General features: G+C 39.4%; 2 protein-coding genes across 6 annotated transcripts in view; one reads left to right on the top strand and one right to left on the bottom strand.

The window, feature by feature from the left end:
• Positions 1-152: 152 nt before the first annotated feature.
• yipf2 (Yip1 domain family, member 2) lies at positions 153-7,391 on the top strand. Of its 4 annotated transcripts, none has more exons than XM_030141593.1 (9): positions 153-410; positions 567-632; positions 3,043-3,212; positions 3,294-3,371; positions 3,469-3,556; positions 3,712-3,828; positions 3,915-4,081; positions 5,023-5,205; positions 5,292-7,391. In XM_030141593.1, the coding sequence occupies exons 2-9, from the start codon at positions 602-604 to the stop codon at positions 5,385-5,387; spliced, it is 930 nt and encodes a 309-aa protein (XP_029997453.1). In that variant the 5' UTR covers positions 153-410; positions 567-601; the 3' UTR covers positions 5,388-7,391. The 4 variants fall into 4 exon arrangements, with proteins under 4 accessions (XP_029997453.1, XP_029997454.1, XP_029997455.1 ...); XM_030141594.1 differs by having other exon boundaries at positions 153-414; positions 563-632; XM_030141595.1 differs by having other exon boundaries at positions 153-419.
• A 2,189-nt stretch (positions 7,392-9,580) lies between these two features.
• carm1 (coactivator-associated arginine methyltransferase 1) overlaps positions 9,581-16,571 on the bottom strand; it is a 35,161-nt gene continuing 28,170 nt past the window's right edge. The window contains exons 14-16 of one of the 2 annotated variants that reach the window (XM_030141563.1): positions 15,682-15,864; positions 14,270-14,338; positions 9,581-12,864 (exon numbers count right to left, since the gene is read on the bottom strand). In XM_030141563.1, coding sequence (XP_029997423.1) covers positions 12,725-12,864; positions 14,270-14,338; positions 15,682-15,864 — 392 coding nt within the window. In that variant the 3' untranslated portion in view covers positions 9,581-12,724. The remainder of the gene's footprint in view (positions 12,865-14,269; positions 14,339-15,681; positions 15,865-16,571) is intronic. The other variant, XM_030141564.1, reaches the window with a different exon arrangement.

Below are 16,571 nucleotides of genomic sequence, written 5' to 3'. Positions count from 1 at the left end.
ATAATAGTCAATATATATACTTTTGACACCAATTGTAAAATCACTCCATATGACACAGAGAATATTTTTTTATAGCTTGAAACTTTTGGTCAGAAAAGTGCATCTTTCATATAAAGACTCATGTGACAGCTTTGTTTACGTGGTGACGTGTTCCGGAAGTAGACTTTCTGACAGTAGTGACGCTGGCATTACAACATATTCGGTAGGAGGCTGTTATTGTCCGCTTTTCTGTTATTTGTTTGTCATTTAGGTGAAACCTATATGGACCTTGTTGACACATATTAGCCTTTTCAGTCTTTAAATATTCAAACAAATGTTCCACAGGGATGGGAGTGAGTTGTTAGCCTAGCTAGTGTAAGCTGTGACACCTGGAGCTGTGACGCCATCGCGGTTGAGGACATCCTGGACAGGTCGGTTCTGTACGTATATGTTCACACTACTGGACTTCTTACTCGTCTTAACAGCTCCAACACAATGCAGTAACAACTAGTCTGTACCTTCGTGAATTTAACTGATAGCTGCATTGACATAAAACGTGACATTATTTTGTTGTCCTCTTTTCTTAGGGCTTGAATGAAGTAGCTGTTTGTTCTCCAAAGCAATGGCCAGTCCAAATGATCTACAGTTCCAAGGTAAATACTACACAATTTAAACTCATGTTCATGCCCCAATGTGTCTATAAGCTTTGAGAAGGGAACGTTCTTTTCATTAAACCTCAGTCATGCAGGTTTTTGGAACATTCATTCATTCATTGAAGCTTTATTAAGGACGAAAAACTAGGTCCATAGGATAAGATAAAAACATACACAATAAATAACATACTTTTATCCCCTAAATTTGAATCTAAACTCATATATTTGACGTTATTTAATGAGGACTAGAATTAAATTACAACTAAATACATAGAACATAATAATGGACTAAAATGGCTGTAGCTCAGGTTTGCTTTTGGCCAACCATTAACTTTATTTGTAAGGATTTTTATATCTATAATTCATTTGATTTCAGTTGATAATGACTCCAGAGTTTACAGCCCTTCTATGGAGAAAACCAATCTCTAATGTGAGCTACTCCAGTGTCTATTCACAGTGCTCGAACTAACTCAGTTACTGTCTTGTCTTTGGATCTTTCTGGAAAGAAGCTCTAGGGCAGGGATCTCCAACCCTGGTCCTCGAGATCTATTATCCTGTATGTTTTAGATGTTTCCCTCTTCCAGCACACCTGACAGTCTTTATGAGACTTCTGCAGAGCTTGATTTGAATCAGGTGTGTTGGAAGAGGGATACATCTAAAACATACAGGATACCGGCCCTCAAGGACCAGGATTGGTCACCCCTGCTTTAACTTAACCTAAATGCCACTGAAGGGCTGCTGTTGTGGGATTTGAATAATTACATTAAATGCCCAGTTTGATCTTAATTTTTCAATTTATTTAATTGATTCAGCTCAACATTTTCTTGCAAAGTCCAAGAAAGTAATACATAGACTTAAAGTAAAGCTTTGAACATGCACACAATTTCGTAGCACATCATTCCATAGTACAGCCAAAGATTAGTTTTCCAGTCAGTAACGTATTATTTTCTCTTAAATGCTATTCTTCATTGTAGCCCAAAACAAATAGTGGTTAGAATCATGACCCGGTGTAAAACACAAGTTTGATGTGAAAACAGCTCCTACAATAGTTTGAAAAAACAAATGAATGAAGCTCAAAACTAAGTAGATTAAGTATACAATTTTTGTATTTGAGTAGAAGTACAGATAAAAAATACTGTACTGATTCGTTTTCTTTACTGCAATCAAAGTTTTTTTAAGCACAGTACATGTACGCAAAGAGCAAAGCACAAAGAAGTTGCACTTTTAGATTTGTTACATCTTTACAACATTTAAATGTTTTATGTTGTTTTTGTCTGTTTTCACCTTTTATGGTTTAGTTTGAACTTGTCACTCCCCACCCCGGATCCAAGTGAGGCCAATTAAAATGAGGAATAGTTAGTGCAGTTGTAACTGAAATAGAAGCAGGACCAGTGATGGATCTCCAGCACCCAGCAAACAGGGCAAAACAATAAGGGAACATGACTTTACAGCACAGCCATGGCAGACAAAAGTCAATGATAAATTATATCCTTGTTACGAATAAATTTGTTTGAATATGTCAGGCCTCTGCTACTACATTTTACCAACATATGTACGGTGGTTCCCAGTGAGTCAGATATTTACTGAAGTGGTTGATGATCCCTGACCTGGTGATAAAGCAGACAATCTAATATTAAACTGTTGAGAAGAACCTTTATGATTACCTCCGCCAAGGAGGTTATGTTTTTGCCAGGGTTTGTTTGTTTGTTTGTCTGTTTGTTTGTTTGTTTGTCTGTCTGTTAGTGTGCAACATAACTCAAAAAGTTATGGACAGATTTGGATGAAATTTTCAGGGTTTGTTGGAAATGGGATAAGGAAGAAATGATTAAATTTTGGTGGTGATCGGGGGTGGGGGGGCCCACAGGGGGGGCCACTGATCGTTAGTGTGCAACATAACTCAAAAAGTTATGGACAGATTTGGATGAAATTTTCAGGGTTTGTTGGAAATGGGATAAGGAAGAAATGATTAAATTTTGGTGGTGATCGGGGGTGGGGGGGCCCACAGGGGGGGCCACTGATCGTTAGTGTGCAACATAACTCAAAAAGTTATGGACAGATTTGGATGAAATTTTCAGGGTTTGTTGGAAATGGGATAAGGAAGAAATGATTAAATTTTGGTGGTGATCGGGGGTGGGGGGGCCCACAGGGGGGGCCACTGATCGTTAGTGTGCAACATAACTCAAAAAGTTATGGACAGATTTGGATGAAATTTTCAGGGTTTGTTGGAAATGGGATAAGGAAGAAATGATTAAATTTTGGTGGTGATCGGGGGTGGGGGGGCCCACGGGGGGGGCCACTGATCAGCCTTGGCGGAGGTCTGCGCTCTCCGAGTGCTTCTAGTTCTAAATAGATTCAAATGCAAAACCAACTGTCTTTGTCATTGTTTTGTATGTTTGTGTATCTTGTGCAGAGTTTGAGGAAGCAACAGAGCTGTTGTCCGCAGACCCAGGGGCTTCCACATTCAGCATATCCTCATCAAACTCCACCACTGCAGCTGGAACAGGAGGAGGAGGAGGAGGAGGAGAAGAAGTTAAACTGGACTTGTCAGAGGATGAGGAGGATCAGGAGGAGAGTTCAGAGGTCAGCAAAGTATTTGTATTACAAGATAAGGGTGTTGTAAGTGTTTGAAGTGTACAGCAGCTGAGACGTGTGTGTTTTTAGTTGTTAGGACAGAAACAGACTGGTGGCTTCTGGACCTTTGAGTATTATCAGTCGTTCTTCAACGTGGATACAATGCAGGTATGAACATGAATGCAGTCTCTACATAACTAGTGTTTTCTCTGTATTCCTGCATTTTATGACGACAATAACTTGTTTTTGTCATTATGTGCTACAGGTTTTGGACAGAGTTAAAGGCTCAGTGATGCCTTTACCTGGAAGAAACTTTATCAAACACCACCTTAGGAATAACCCAGACCTATACGGTAAGCCTATGCAGTTGACTTTTCCCTTTTTTGAGCGTTAACTTAAAAATTAATGAAATTTTACAGAAACATGTGGCTGTAGAGCACAAATAGCTGCCATGAGTTTGTAGTGTTTCATTGACTCTTCTCCATCTGATCTGAATGTGTTTGTGCAGGTCCATTCTGGATCTGTGTAACTCTGGTGTTCTCAGTGGCCATCAGTGGAAACCTGTCCAGTTTCCTCAGTGAGATGGGAAACCCCGCGTTCCACTACAGACCTCAGTTCCACAGAGGTCAGTCCTCCACATGATCATGCAGCTTTTAAGACTGATTATCTTCTTTTCCTCAGTTTGTTTCCATTCCTTCTTTGTGCTCGCAGTAACGATAGCTGCTGTAGTGATCTTCTTGTACGCTTGGCTGGTGCCTGTTGGTCTGTGGGGTTTCCTAACCTGGCGTCAAGGGACTGAGCGGCAGATAGGAGGATATTCTTTTCTGGAGACTGTGTGTGTCTATGGCTACTCCCTATTTATTTACATCCCCACCTCGGTGAGTGCAATCACTCTCCTCTGCACATATTAAGGTGTTGTCTTTAACAGTATCATTTGTAATATTCCTACTTCAAAATGTTAAACAGTAAAATTTTCAGTGTGAAGAATGTTAGATGTTATGTCAGAGATGTCAATGTACTAAGTTGAAGAGATATCAACAGTTTCACAGTCGGCATGTGAAACAGTAAGCATTGTGTCGTAGTTAATAGGTTGTCATTTTCTGGAAATGATCACATAAATCATGCTGATTCATCCTGCACCAAGGGGAGCAAAATCATTGAGCATCTAATTTTGCATCAGAATGTTCTGACCTGTGAGCTTGGTGGCAGATACAGGAGACTAAGATGAGGACCAATCAGAGCAGCTCTTCTAGGACTGGGATGGAAAAAATATGTTTCTGTAATTACAGGAAACATATAACTATGCAAATGGTCAGTGTGGTGGTGTAGTGGTTAGACTCTGGGTCGGGCTGATGCCTTTGTGCATTGAGTTTGCCTTTTCTCTAACCTTAATCCTAATCCAGTTTCCTGCTCCTGGAGTTGGTCCTCGAGTGCCTTCAGTGGCAGATCACTACTGCTAATGCTAATGCTAGGTACTGTGTATGGATTATGGGTGAACGCAGAGACCAAATTTCCCTACAGGGAAAATAAAGTAAGTCACCCTGAACCTTAAAAAACCAAATGTCACTCTGATGATTTGTGGGGACTTGAGCCTGATATTTGCCCCCAGAGTTTCAGCAGAATGACACTTAACACCAACATCACGTTATGGAAAGACACTGTCCTCTTCTGTTAATAGGAGGAGTCAATGCTGAATGTGAATCTACAAATAAAACTTTAAAACTTTATATCATCTGGTGTATTTTATATCTTAATTTAATGTTCCTGTTCAAGAATGACTCAGGTTAGTCATTACTTACATGAATGAATCCGTCTTCAGATTCTGTGGATCATCCCTTTTGAGTGGTTACGCTGGACACTAATCGTGGTTGCCATGGTGATCTCTGGCTCAGTCCTGGTCCTCACCTTCTGGCCTGTTGTCCGTGACGACACCAAAGCGATGGCAGTCGCTACAGTTGTGACCATAGTGGTTTTGCACACACTCCTGGCTATTGGCTGCAAGGTCAGTCACCCTGTAAATACTAATACAGTGTCTTTTAATCTGTTCTACATGTTACCACGGCTACATTTTCTTGTTTTATGTTTCAGATGTACTTCTTCCAGACAGTCATCCATCCACCAGCCCCAGTCCCAGTCCCTACAACCCCTCCAGTTCATGTCTCATTGAGCACCAAATCCCACTGACCATTGGGAAAGAGGTGGAGACAGAACCTAAAGGCTGCGTCTGATTGGTCTGAAGCCCCACATAGACGTAACACTGTGTTTAAATACAGACTGGGAACGGCAGTGTTGATTATTGCTGCTGTGTGATGTGGTGGTTGTTCCTTTGATCAACAGCAGGGTTGGGTGTGTGGTTGTTTTGTCTAATTTATCCTCAGATGGTTCTAATGTGACAGACTTAAAACTCTGCAATAACTGTAGATTTGTGACTGTGATGTTTGAGGATGCGGTGCATCTTATCAGTCTGGTGCAGCTTTCTCAACACTGAGACTCCACTCATTTCAGCAGCACCTTTAAGCCAGAGGTAGAGGACATTAAAGAAAATCTCATAGACTAAAGCTGAGGCTCAGTAACGTGTTCATGTTGTGTGAGGATTGGTTTGGAGTCTGTAGGTCTGGGACCTGGTTGTTTGTTGACATGACCTTGAGTTTGTTATTTTGGCCGTCACCACCTTGGTTCATCTGAAGAATAACCATAAAATTAAATTTGGATAAAAAGGTGGAGCTGGTGAAGAGTGAGACGTGAAACTCAGTAACATTGACCACAATAGTTAACACCAACTGCAGCAACAGGGAATTTCAGCTTTTTTAACACATACAATCATTTTTCATTACTTATACATGACATAAAGACACTAAATAATACTATCTGGAGCGTTTAGCAATCCACTGACACACACTGTAGTCCAAAGCAAAATAATATTAACACTGCCTTGTGTAAGTTAGTGATGGTAACAAGTTCAGTATTCCAATTTACCACAACCCTGTGACAGTCCTGTTAGTTTAACTTTCCAACCACAAATACAATACATTTATCTATCAGGAGAAAATATGTTTATATCATAGACTGAAGGTTAGACCATAGACCATTGGTTTCCAATTTTCGAGTCAGTAGTTTCTGATTTGGCTGCTGCCATGTTTTAATGACCGTATTTAGACAAAAGGGGTGGAACTACAGGAGCCTGATGAGTCAAAGTTAATGCCGTAAAACTGTGAACTTCATCAAACACTGGGTAACAAAGTCATTTTACAGTTTTATGAGTGAAACCTATTAACTACAACTACAGTGGAGCTGTTGTCAGGAAACGTGTTTTATTAAATAAAAAGAAGCTCAGATCCGTCAGATTTCAAGACAGAGGAGTAATGTAAAGATGGACCTGAAGACCACCTTGACGAACCACGGCCTTGTTTAAGTACAACTGTCAGCCTTAATATCACTGAAGTATCTGAGTTCTAATAACATGTTGTCCTCACAAGTGGACTCATCCTCAAGTGAAGATTTAAGGAACTACAGTCTAAACAGATCAGAGCCCTTCCTGAACTTGGTAAACAGCCTCTTGTCATGGATATAGGAAACCAAGAGTTGGTGGCTAATGTTCACAAACAACCAGCCTCCAGCACAAAACTCCAACACAACCTTCATGTATACATGTGCAAATCTGACACATTAAACTTCTGAAACAACCAATCATAAACAGAGCTGATACTAATGTTTCCCTCTCATGATGGCCTATACTATAACTATAGGACTCTACAGCCTAGACGGATACTCCTGTCATTTGCATGTCACAACAGTTTGGTTTTTGTAGCAGGTGGATGCAAAAGTGATTTAATGACAATGTGATTCCTAAAGACGTGGTCTATTTGCACTTGTGAAAACTGTCCAAAAGCAGGATTACCTAAACTGTGGTGCATTATTTTCATTTGATGAATGTAATACATCAGACCTCATGTCCAAACTCCCTCCACTCTATTCTGTGAATGTATCCTATGGACCAGCATGCATCAGGAGGCCATTCCAAATGTAGAACACATCACTTCTACTGCCTGAACGTACAGAAAGAGTCAAAATGACTGAACTTGCATTATTTCCTGAAGAGAGGTGAAGGTTTGTCTGCAGAACTATTTATTCCCTACTGTGATCATGCTATGTGGAGTTTTTGTTAATAAACCTAGAATCTTTCCTCCTCATGGTTTGTCTTAAAGTTGATGTCCACTGCTGCTCTGTCTAGTTTGTTATTGATCATGTTATTTATCATCTCCATTCATGTTTTGTACAATATCAAAAACACTGCAACAGCTCTGAGAAAATGGAGGATTTCTGCTGCTTTCTTCTCCACAACACCTCAGAAGCAAAAAAAAAAAATAAATAAATAATATATATATATATATATATTTTTTTTTATTATTATTATTTTTTAAACTTCACTACACTGTTGTTACAGCTTTAAGATATGACACAACAGGATTTTAAACATGTACAAAAAAATCACTTGCCTTCATATTTTTTTTCTTTCTGTTGTGGAAATAGATTGTAACTCTGTAGTGTATGAAAGTACCATACCACAGTATCGCCTATTTGTTTTTTGACTGAGCTTTTGAGCTCTTGTGTTTGCATTTTGGTGTTACATATTTGTTTTTTGGAACAAAAAGTTATCATATTTTGACAAATTGTTGGAGCTGGTAAAGGATGATGCCAGTTGGTGCACTGATGCACTAACCTACTGACATGGCAAAAAAAGTAAGGCAAATGAAACAGTCAAACATGCATAAATTATGATACGATGGTTGTATTAGTGCAAACTTCAAAGATTCAAAGGGGCAAATGCTCAGTCATAACCTGTGAGCATTCTACAGGTCAAAGAGCAAAAGACTTCTGCACTTCTTCTGGCTACTGGATGATGTAGAAAATCCACCCTGTGATGAAGGGTTTTGGTTCAACGCCAGTGTTATCAGAGGGGAGAGCAGCTTTAAATGTAATTGAGAGCTTTAATTACCGCTTTTTGCTTTAATTTTTCTACAGTTCTACTCCATGGCTCCTCATAGAAACAGCATGGCAGCTCCTCTAATGGGATATTTGGGCTTCAATCTTCCATAGTAGCACCAAACAGCAAATCATCTAAATTATGTTTCAACAGAGCTGCAAAAGAACGGTTTAGGGAGAAGGGAGGGTTCACTTTTAACCACAATAAAAAATGTGTCTGTTGAAATTTTATATATATATGTTTGTGTGTGTGTTTATGTATGTATTCATTCCACTGGGTTTTCAACAACTGAAATTTAAGACCATTATGAGTGCAGTTTAAGACAATTATCACATCCATGCTGACAAAAAAAGTAGCATGTCAGAAATAGCTGCAAAGTGAAAGTATTTTTCTATGCTTCCTCTCAAACCACATTTTATAGAACTTCAATTTAAAAAAAAAAACAAACAAAACTTGGTCAATTGTTATTCCTGGACAGAATTTTCCTAATTCTTTTTTCACTCAGGTGGGTTATGAGTTATATATGACTAATTAGTCAATTGTAGTGCTACTAAAAAACCCTACTATTTCCCAGTTTGGGATCAATAAAGTATATCTATCTACTTGTTTTCTAACAGCATGATCCATGCATTTTTCCCAAAAAAAACATGACTCCTAAGTCATGCAGCTTTATAAAAGTAATGCTATCTTTACAACCCAGTTTGAGAGATCCAACATGAATTTATAATAATAATAATAATATGCTGGTAATAATTAATAATAATAATAATAATAATAATAATAATTACAATTTAAAGACTTTACTGTTACTGCATAAAGGGTGCTTATTTTGACCCTTAGAACGTAAGATTACATGAGCAGTGTTTCCACAAAACAGTTTAGCCAAACTGAAGAAATCTGAAGTACCTTAAAATAAAAAAGTGAACAAAATGTAAATTATTTTTTTCCCATAACTGAGCTGTGTTGTTGTCACTCATGGCTCTAATAAACCTGTACAGGTGCAAGATGTAGTTTTCTGTCTAAAACGGCTGGTTTTTTTTTGTTGAGGTTGATGCCAAGGAATCCTTTGGTGTCTCCATCAGTCTACACTACCTGGAACTACAAATGTTTTCACACTTTACCTAGAAAAAATGGAAACAGCACATCAGTCATCATGTGACTTGAACATCAGCTACATTAGTGTATACGTAATAAAGGCATTTCCAGCTGTTGTAAATGCATCAAGAGTTCAGTGTATAATATTTAGGGGGATTCTGAGAGATTCAGTTGCAGAAAAATGTTTTCATTTGTGTTTCTACAGCAACTCAGATCACACTTCTATAGCAGGTGGAGTAGACGCTCATTTCACTGTAGCTAAAGGTCAGTATTTGAGAACTGAGAAAACACTCAGCAGGGACTTCATTTGTTTTCTATTTGTGTGGAGCAGAAGAGTCGATGTCAGACAGTGACAAAGGTGTTATTACTTGGTTGGTCAACACACACAAACATGACAGAACATGACACACAGTCTTCCTCTTAACACTTTTCTATGATATAAGTGGATGCCACTATTGACTACACACAGCAATGATTCCATGACAGAAGGGACATGTTGGCTATATGCAAGCTACCACATGGTTGACATCTCGGTGTGTCCACAGTCTATTTATCAAACTATTGGCCACAAAGTAAAGTACTACAACACCTGATTCCAGGATGGTTTTTGGAACATCTCCACCACATTTAATTTGCTTTTTTTTTTTTTTTTTTTTTTAAATCATTTGTTGTTTTTTGTGAAAGAAAAAACAAAATAAAGACAAAACAAAACAGGTTAATCCTACAAAGAGACATTTTTCAGCTCTCTTAAAACTTGCTAACTCATCAATTCCAAATGAACCAAGTCCAATAGTTGGGACACTGGAAAGAATGCATACATGTGTCAGTCTTTCTCTCCATGACTGATAAAAGTGGTGGACGAGGGCGTTGGGCATCGCTGCGGGGAGGGGCTCATGATATGTTGGAGGTCACACTTAGGTGCACGACGTCAGGGGATGTTGGGTGGACCAGCCCTCTCTCTCCCACACCTCGACCTTCAAGTCTCTGCGACAGCGTCTAAAGAGGTCGGGAGAAGCAGAAGAAAATGAAGAATGTAAACTAGGACGATGCCGATCCAGCACAGCTTCTCATTGGTCCTCTGACTGGTTTGCTCTCCCAAATTTGTCTTCCTCAAACTGTGCCAAAGATGTGAGGAGGTGGTGGTGGTGGGGATGATCCAGCTCAATGAATGACTGACTGGGTTGATTTGGCTGTAGAGAAGCAGCTACAATATCATCTCAGCTAAAAAAAAAAAAAAAAATAAAAACTGAGAAAGGGTGAAGTGAACATGTGATGGGGCGTGTTCACACTTTGAATCATCAGGAATACAAAGGTTTCAGCAGACGGTCCGTTAGGTCACCTTCCATGTTAAGCTCATGTCACCGCACTCATTTGAACTTCCATCTGCTGGATTCACGTGACCTTAAAGCCTCCTTGTTTTTTAGTTGCTTAAAACAAGTGAGCAGACTTAGAGTATATTAACAAGAACAACTCATCCCTCACCTTTCCTCTCTTTTGGATGACGGACTAATACTTTCTTCAAGACATCAACAAGTTTTCACTTATCTCCACTTGTATAATTCCTCATTGAAGCTACAAAGACAAGGTAAAACATGCAGAGTGTGCTTTAAATCCCACTTAAGCCATTAAGTAACACGCTCTTCTCTAGATATGATTTTAACACATCTTATCTAGTTTGTTTGAAACTGAGTTGAGAACAACAGTTCCTGCAGCAGCTCAAAAACAACAGTTTCACTGATACACACCCAAACTCACAGTCGCATAAAATGCCTATTGATAAGGTTTATGATCTGAAAACCAATAATGGCCCTGGTTATCAGTTGATCATCTTTTTGACCACCATTGGTTCATGTGGTTACAGTGAATCTCCAGTGGATTGTGTTGTGTGTTTCTGGTGTAAATGGAGATGCTAAACATGAGTATATACTGATGACTGAACTTTAAAGTAATGCACCTAATAACTGTAAATGTCTGGGAAAGAGATGTCTCACTTCAGTCCTGCCCCCCACACCAAAAATCTATGCTAACACAGGCAAATCTGAAAATACACCTTCAGACACCTTTTTGAAGTGTGATATTTAAACTGTGACAGCATTGCACACCTTCTGTCATCTCTAGATGGCACTCACCAGACGTTAGATATTCACTAAACCTGATGTTAAATGCGCCAAAGCTAAAACTGGGTCTGAAAAGTGCAGGTTTGAGATTTTGGGAAGGTACATACCTAAGGTTCATAAAGCAGCAATTCATGTTAAATATTTTTATGTTACAGATGAGATGATCAGGTGATATAAATCAAAATTTTCACCAACTTTGCAGATCTCTTCACATTTACAGCTCATTCTATTGCCCATAAGTTGACAGAAAAACTTGCAGCTTTAAAATTACACGTCAGAACATTGCAAATGTTCTCATTTGTAACAGCCTGTTGGCATGTGTTACCCTTAAGCTGAGCCACAATTTCATTACATATAAACTGGTATGGAGAACACTTCCAGGCCATGTAGTGTATATGCTTGTGCTCTTCACAAAGTAAAAACCGGATATTTCATCACCCAGCATGGAAGGTGACCAGTGAATCATAAAATGCATCAGGACCACTGCTTTCAGACGTTTGACAAGATAAATACAGCACAGATAAGAAAATGGCTGAAGCAGAATGAGCAGTCAGTTCATTCCAAATGCAGAGAAGCAAACTTTCTTCTGTTGATGGTTTCAGAGCGAGTTTGGTTGAGTTGGAAAATATGTTTTATTGTGATTTATGAGAACTGATCCTTTAAAAAGAACCACTTTTGTCTGGTCTCTTGACAGAGTTGCTGGAGCCCCTTGAAGATTAGATCCGATATGAAAAGCCAAGATGGCCGCCCATAGATGAGTGTTGATGCTAATGACGATGAAGATGATAGTGTCCTGTTTCCAGCTGAAAGCCTCGTCATTGCAGTGTTTCATCAGGAGTGGAGGATTATGGGAGGAGACTGATGCTGGTATCTGGCAACGATGTCTTTCACAGGTAAGGTTTTGAAGAAACAATGGGGGTGGGGGGGTGGGTCGCCTTGACATTTAAAAAAAAAGAAAACAACGGAGTGGAAGGATTGAGATACACAGTGGGGGTGACAACTGTTGTGCATCTCAGCTGTGCATATGTTACAGTCCCAGAAGTGGTCGCAACGGTTAGCAAGACAAGAGTCTGGACGGATAAGAGAGCATTCGACCGTTCAAATAGAGATGGACAGAACAGAGTGGTGGGTGGGTGGGGGGCGGGGTTGACCATCATGGGGACAAAGTGCCAGCACTACACTGGTTTTGGTATATTGGTTTTGGCTGCAGTTGGTGGGTCAGTTCAGGATGTGGGGTGGTTGGGGGGGGGCTCAGGTTCAGGGAGAGGAGGTAAGGGGTCTCTTGTCATGCGGGGGTGGGGAGAGGTCTTTGCCAGGTGTTGGCCTTAACTGCCGTAATGCATGGTGTTGCTGGGGATGACCATGGGCGAGGCCATGGAGATGGCAGCCCCCCCCATGGTGAACTGGTTGGTGACGGGGTAGTAAGTACCGCTGCTGCTCGGACCCGACTGACCAGTTGTGGCTCCTGAAACAAAGAACGCCGATGTCATTTTACATTCATATTTCTGTGCAAAGACATGGAGTGATGAAGGACATAAATATAATGTAAATATAAATCTGTGCATCTGCTAAGCTAATTTACTGACCCAGTAAAACATTAAACTTGATCAAATAATGACAACAGCAGGTCGAAAAGCCATAATATACACTAAAATCATATCACTATGCAACTTATTTTTTTCATATTACTGAATTATTTTTAGAGAGAAGGTAAATTGTGATTTGTGAGAGCCAGTCCTGTTTGGATCCAGGACCTAGTGGTCATCACTGGTGTCACCTCTGCATTGGCTTCACATCAGAGCCAAGGTCCTCATTCCTTAATATTAAAGGGGTCATATTTTGCGAAACCCACCTTTATTAGTCTTTGGTACCTTTATTTGTGTATTTGGGGACCCTAACAGCTAATAAAGTTTGAATTTGAACCCTCCAGGTGCTGCAAAGCTATCTTTACATTCATTCCAGCAAAAATCGAGTGGATTTCTACAACCCGTTTCAATCCCTGCTTAATTTGTTAAGTTTTATAACTAGTTACGTCATGACATTTGCACATATAAGGTCAAGACTTCTGACATACTCTTCTCTGAGCACGCCATAATTGTTTAGCAGCAGCAGCAGTAGTAGTAAAAACTGAAAATATGTCCAAACTTTGAGCCAATTACCTAAAATGTTGGTTGGTTGATGGTTGTTGGTTGTATTAACGAACACAAGTGGTTGAACGGGACAGAATGCACGGTCAGTAACCTGGAGGGGGTAGGGCGTGTAGTGGCTCATTTGGATTTAAAGGTCCAGTGCTCAAAACGACCTGTCTTGTGTCATTACTCAGAAATAGGGTTGAAGATGCACCTGTGGAGTTTAATTAATGAAGAATTCAGACCCAAGCATAGCATTTACAGTTTATTTAGACCACATGGAAATGTTTTAAAATGAAGAATTCCATTTAAAAAAGCAAAATATCACCCCTTTAACAAAAGCTTCAAATGAAGTAACTGTGATTTGTTGCAAACATTTGTCCTCATTGTTAGAGATATAGGTACAAAAAAAAAACACTAGGAATGCACCAATTCTGAACTAATCAAGGTGTTTAAAATCCCAGTTAAGCTGATATTGATACAAATGTTTTTATTAATTTGTTTTGTTTTCATGTTATTTTGTCACTAACTGCTGGCCCACTACATTGTTAGCAAGCTAGCCGCTAGCATGTTTATCACTAGCAGGCACCAATGAACCTGACTTATATTTGCTATTCTTTACTAGCCACACTTATCAGTACATAACACGGACCACTGGTGATTCAAGGCAGTTATTTAAACAACTACTAGCTAGTATACTGAAGTTCACTACAGAAGCATATGGAGTGCAGCTGTACATACCCTGGACAATTCCTGTGCTCATGATGGAGCCCATCCTGGAGTGGGTGTGATTCACAATACCTGTGTTCACTGTGACCAAACAGAAGAAACAGACACACAAATAACAGTCAAGCACATGTGCAAAACAATGACGCAGGTTAAGCTACTACTTCTTGGTGGTATTTTAGGCAGATATAGAATACTGTAGAAACACCTCTTAATAACCCAAACATGAGGTAGTGTTTTGTACTTTCTGGTTCCCTAATCTCTATGACAATTGGGTCCTTTGAATGATTTTTTGGTGAAATGCCTTAAATAAGGTTTATAAAGCCTTAATGAAACCTGAAAAATAATGTACTAATAAGTGGGTAGTTGACCCAAGTTTTACTTTGGCATTTACGCTTACAGAAATACACTTAAAAAATAAAAATGCGCAAGTATCAAATTTATTTTCAATAAAACATGGAATTTTCCTAACAAATGTCTACTCATGAGACCAATACTTTGAGCGTTACTACTTACTGGCTTACCAGACATTTCACAGTACAAGTCTGTCAGGGAGAGGAGTGGCTATGGCTTGGCTTTTATTATGAAAAATCTGTGTAATACACAAAGTTACCAACTTTCATCAATGAAAAAGCTGAAGTGGCTCAAAGTGACAGCAGAAGTCTAATACTACAGATACTAGAAGATAGTAAATTTAACAATTCATGTAATTTTTCTTGCACTTTATTCTGTTCCTGCCATGACCAGTGAGTTTTCCTTTTGTGGGACCAATAAAGTTTAATCAATAAAGTCTAATCAATAAAGTTTCATCTAATCTAATCTATCTAAATCTACAAATGTGATCTTGTGAAAAATTCGAATTTATATTAATTTAGAACAAAACCAAATGGGATCAGTGATTGGTTGTTACATCCTGGCTGTGGATTAGTTAAATAAATGATCTTCTCTAATAATTTAACAGTTAGTGCAGAAAGCCAGACATACATTCACTGATAAACAACTGTTATTCTCTATACAGAAAAAATCTGCCTTGACCGCTGATTTGTTTGAGGAAAAAACTGTTTAGTTGACAACTGAGAGGGGCAGAGGCAAGTTACGCCAGTTTCAGATCACAAAAGAGAAAAGCAAAGGAGCAGAAGAGAAAACATGAAACAGTGTTAATCAGGAGGAGAAAGGCCTAGTTACAACTGTTCAGCTAATGGCTGAAATAGTTGATGTCAATGTCAAAACAAAAAACTATAGTAAGAGCACTAAGGTTCAAGGGAAAGGGGGGGACTAGATACTAAAAGAGAAGTACTACAATGACTATCAGCATGCATGGAAATGTGCTCATGTGACTTAACATCCAGACACATCACTGGTGTTTTGAAAAGCAGCAAAAGCTCACTAAACACTAGGAGATGTACGGCATTAGTGTCAAACATAACTGTTTTCAGGCTGCACTGCGGGTTTTCTCTGTGGCTCTCCTACTTGTTCCCCACTACACCAAGTTCCCTGAGATGATGAGAAGCCAGGAGGAGTGGGATTCGTACCCAGGGGGATGAGGTTGTTGTGAGACACCGGCGGGCCACTGCCGATGACTGTGCTGAGGTCATAAGCTGCAGGCATCCCTGCAGAGACAAAGGCAACACACAGCAATGCACATTTACAACAACATCATGGTGCAGGCAACTTTGTCCTTAGGACATGGAACCGTCCATAACTCTAGAGCAGCAGGGAGGAGGTTAGCATCATAGCTGCCCTTCTGAGACAACATCTGGTATTCATCTGAATGAGGAGTTTCTGAACAATCATTTAATCCACCCACACTGTTGGTGCTAAGTTCAATGTGTATCATGTGTTTGCAGACAGTTCTACAGGACTGTTTATCTGCTGAATGAACTGTGTGACTGTAACAACGTCAGTGTTTTCAGGTTCAGGGATGTGGACAAAGGGTTTGGAAATATCACACACACAAAAAAAAAAATCACTGTAGGATTGTGTAATATGATGAATGAGAATATGTGACAATAGCAAAGGATCTGTTGTGTCATATTATGGTTTATCAATTATTTAAATGTGTTGCAAATCGTTGTCTTTAAAGCGAAACATTGTCATTTGAGTTGTTCATGCTGCGCAGATGCTGACAGCATTTCTCATTTATGTCCAAGCCGCTGGTCATTCTGACTGAATAAACCCCAACAGCATGACGCAGGACTTTCATTACTTCTGCTAAATAAAACACCTCAGTGGTTCCCTAATGTTTTGAACTCAAGACCCAAAGAGTCAAGATTATGTCCCATAGGCATCAGAAACATATCCTGATTAGACATAGTCT

This window comes from Sphaeramia orbicularis, chromosome 8 (genome assembly GCF_902148855.1).
Source record: "Sphaeramia orbicularis chromosome 8, fSphaOr1.1, whole genome shotgun sequence".
NCBI classification, from domain to species: Eukaryota; Metazoa; Chordata; class Actinopteri; order Kurtiformes; family Apogonidae; genus Sphaeramia; species Sphaeramia orbicularis.
This window is presented reverse-complemented; position numbering and strand designations above follow the sequence as displayed.

Bases quoted from the DNA above. Each gene is read 5' to 3' on its own strand.
- yipf2 (XM_030141593.1), top strand. From the start codon at position 602: ATGGCCAGTCCAAATGATCTACAGTTCCAAG. The intron at 3,372-3,468 runs GTATGAACATGA...TATGTGCTACAG, and splicing joins TCAACGTGGATACAATGCAG to GTTTTGGACAGAGTTAAAGG. The intron at 3,829-3,914 runs GTCAGTCCTCCA...TTGTGCTCGCAG, and splicing joins CAGACCTCAGTTCCACAGAG to TAACGATAGCTGCTGTAGTG.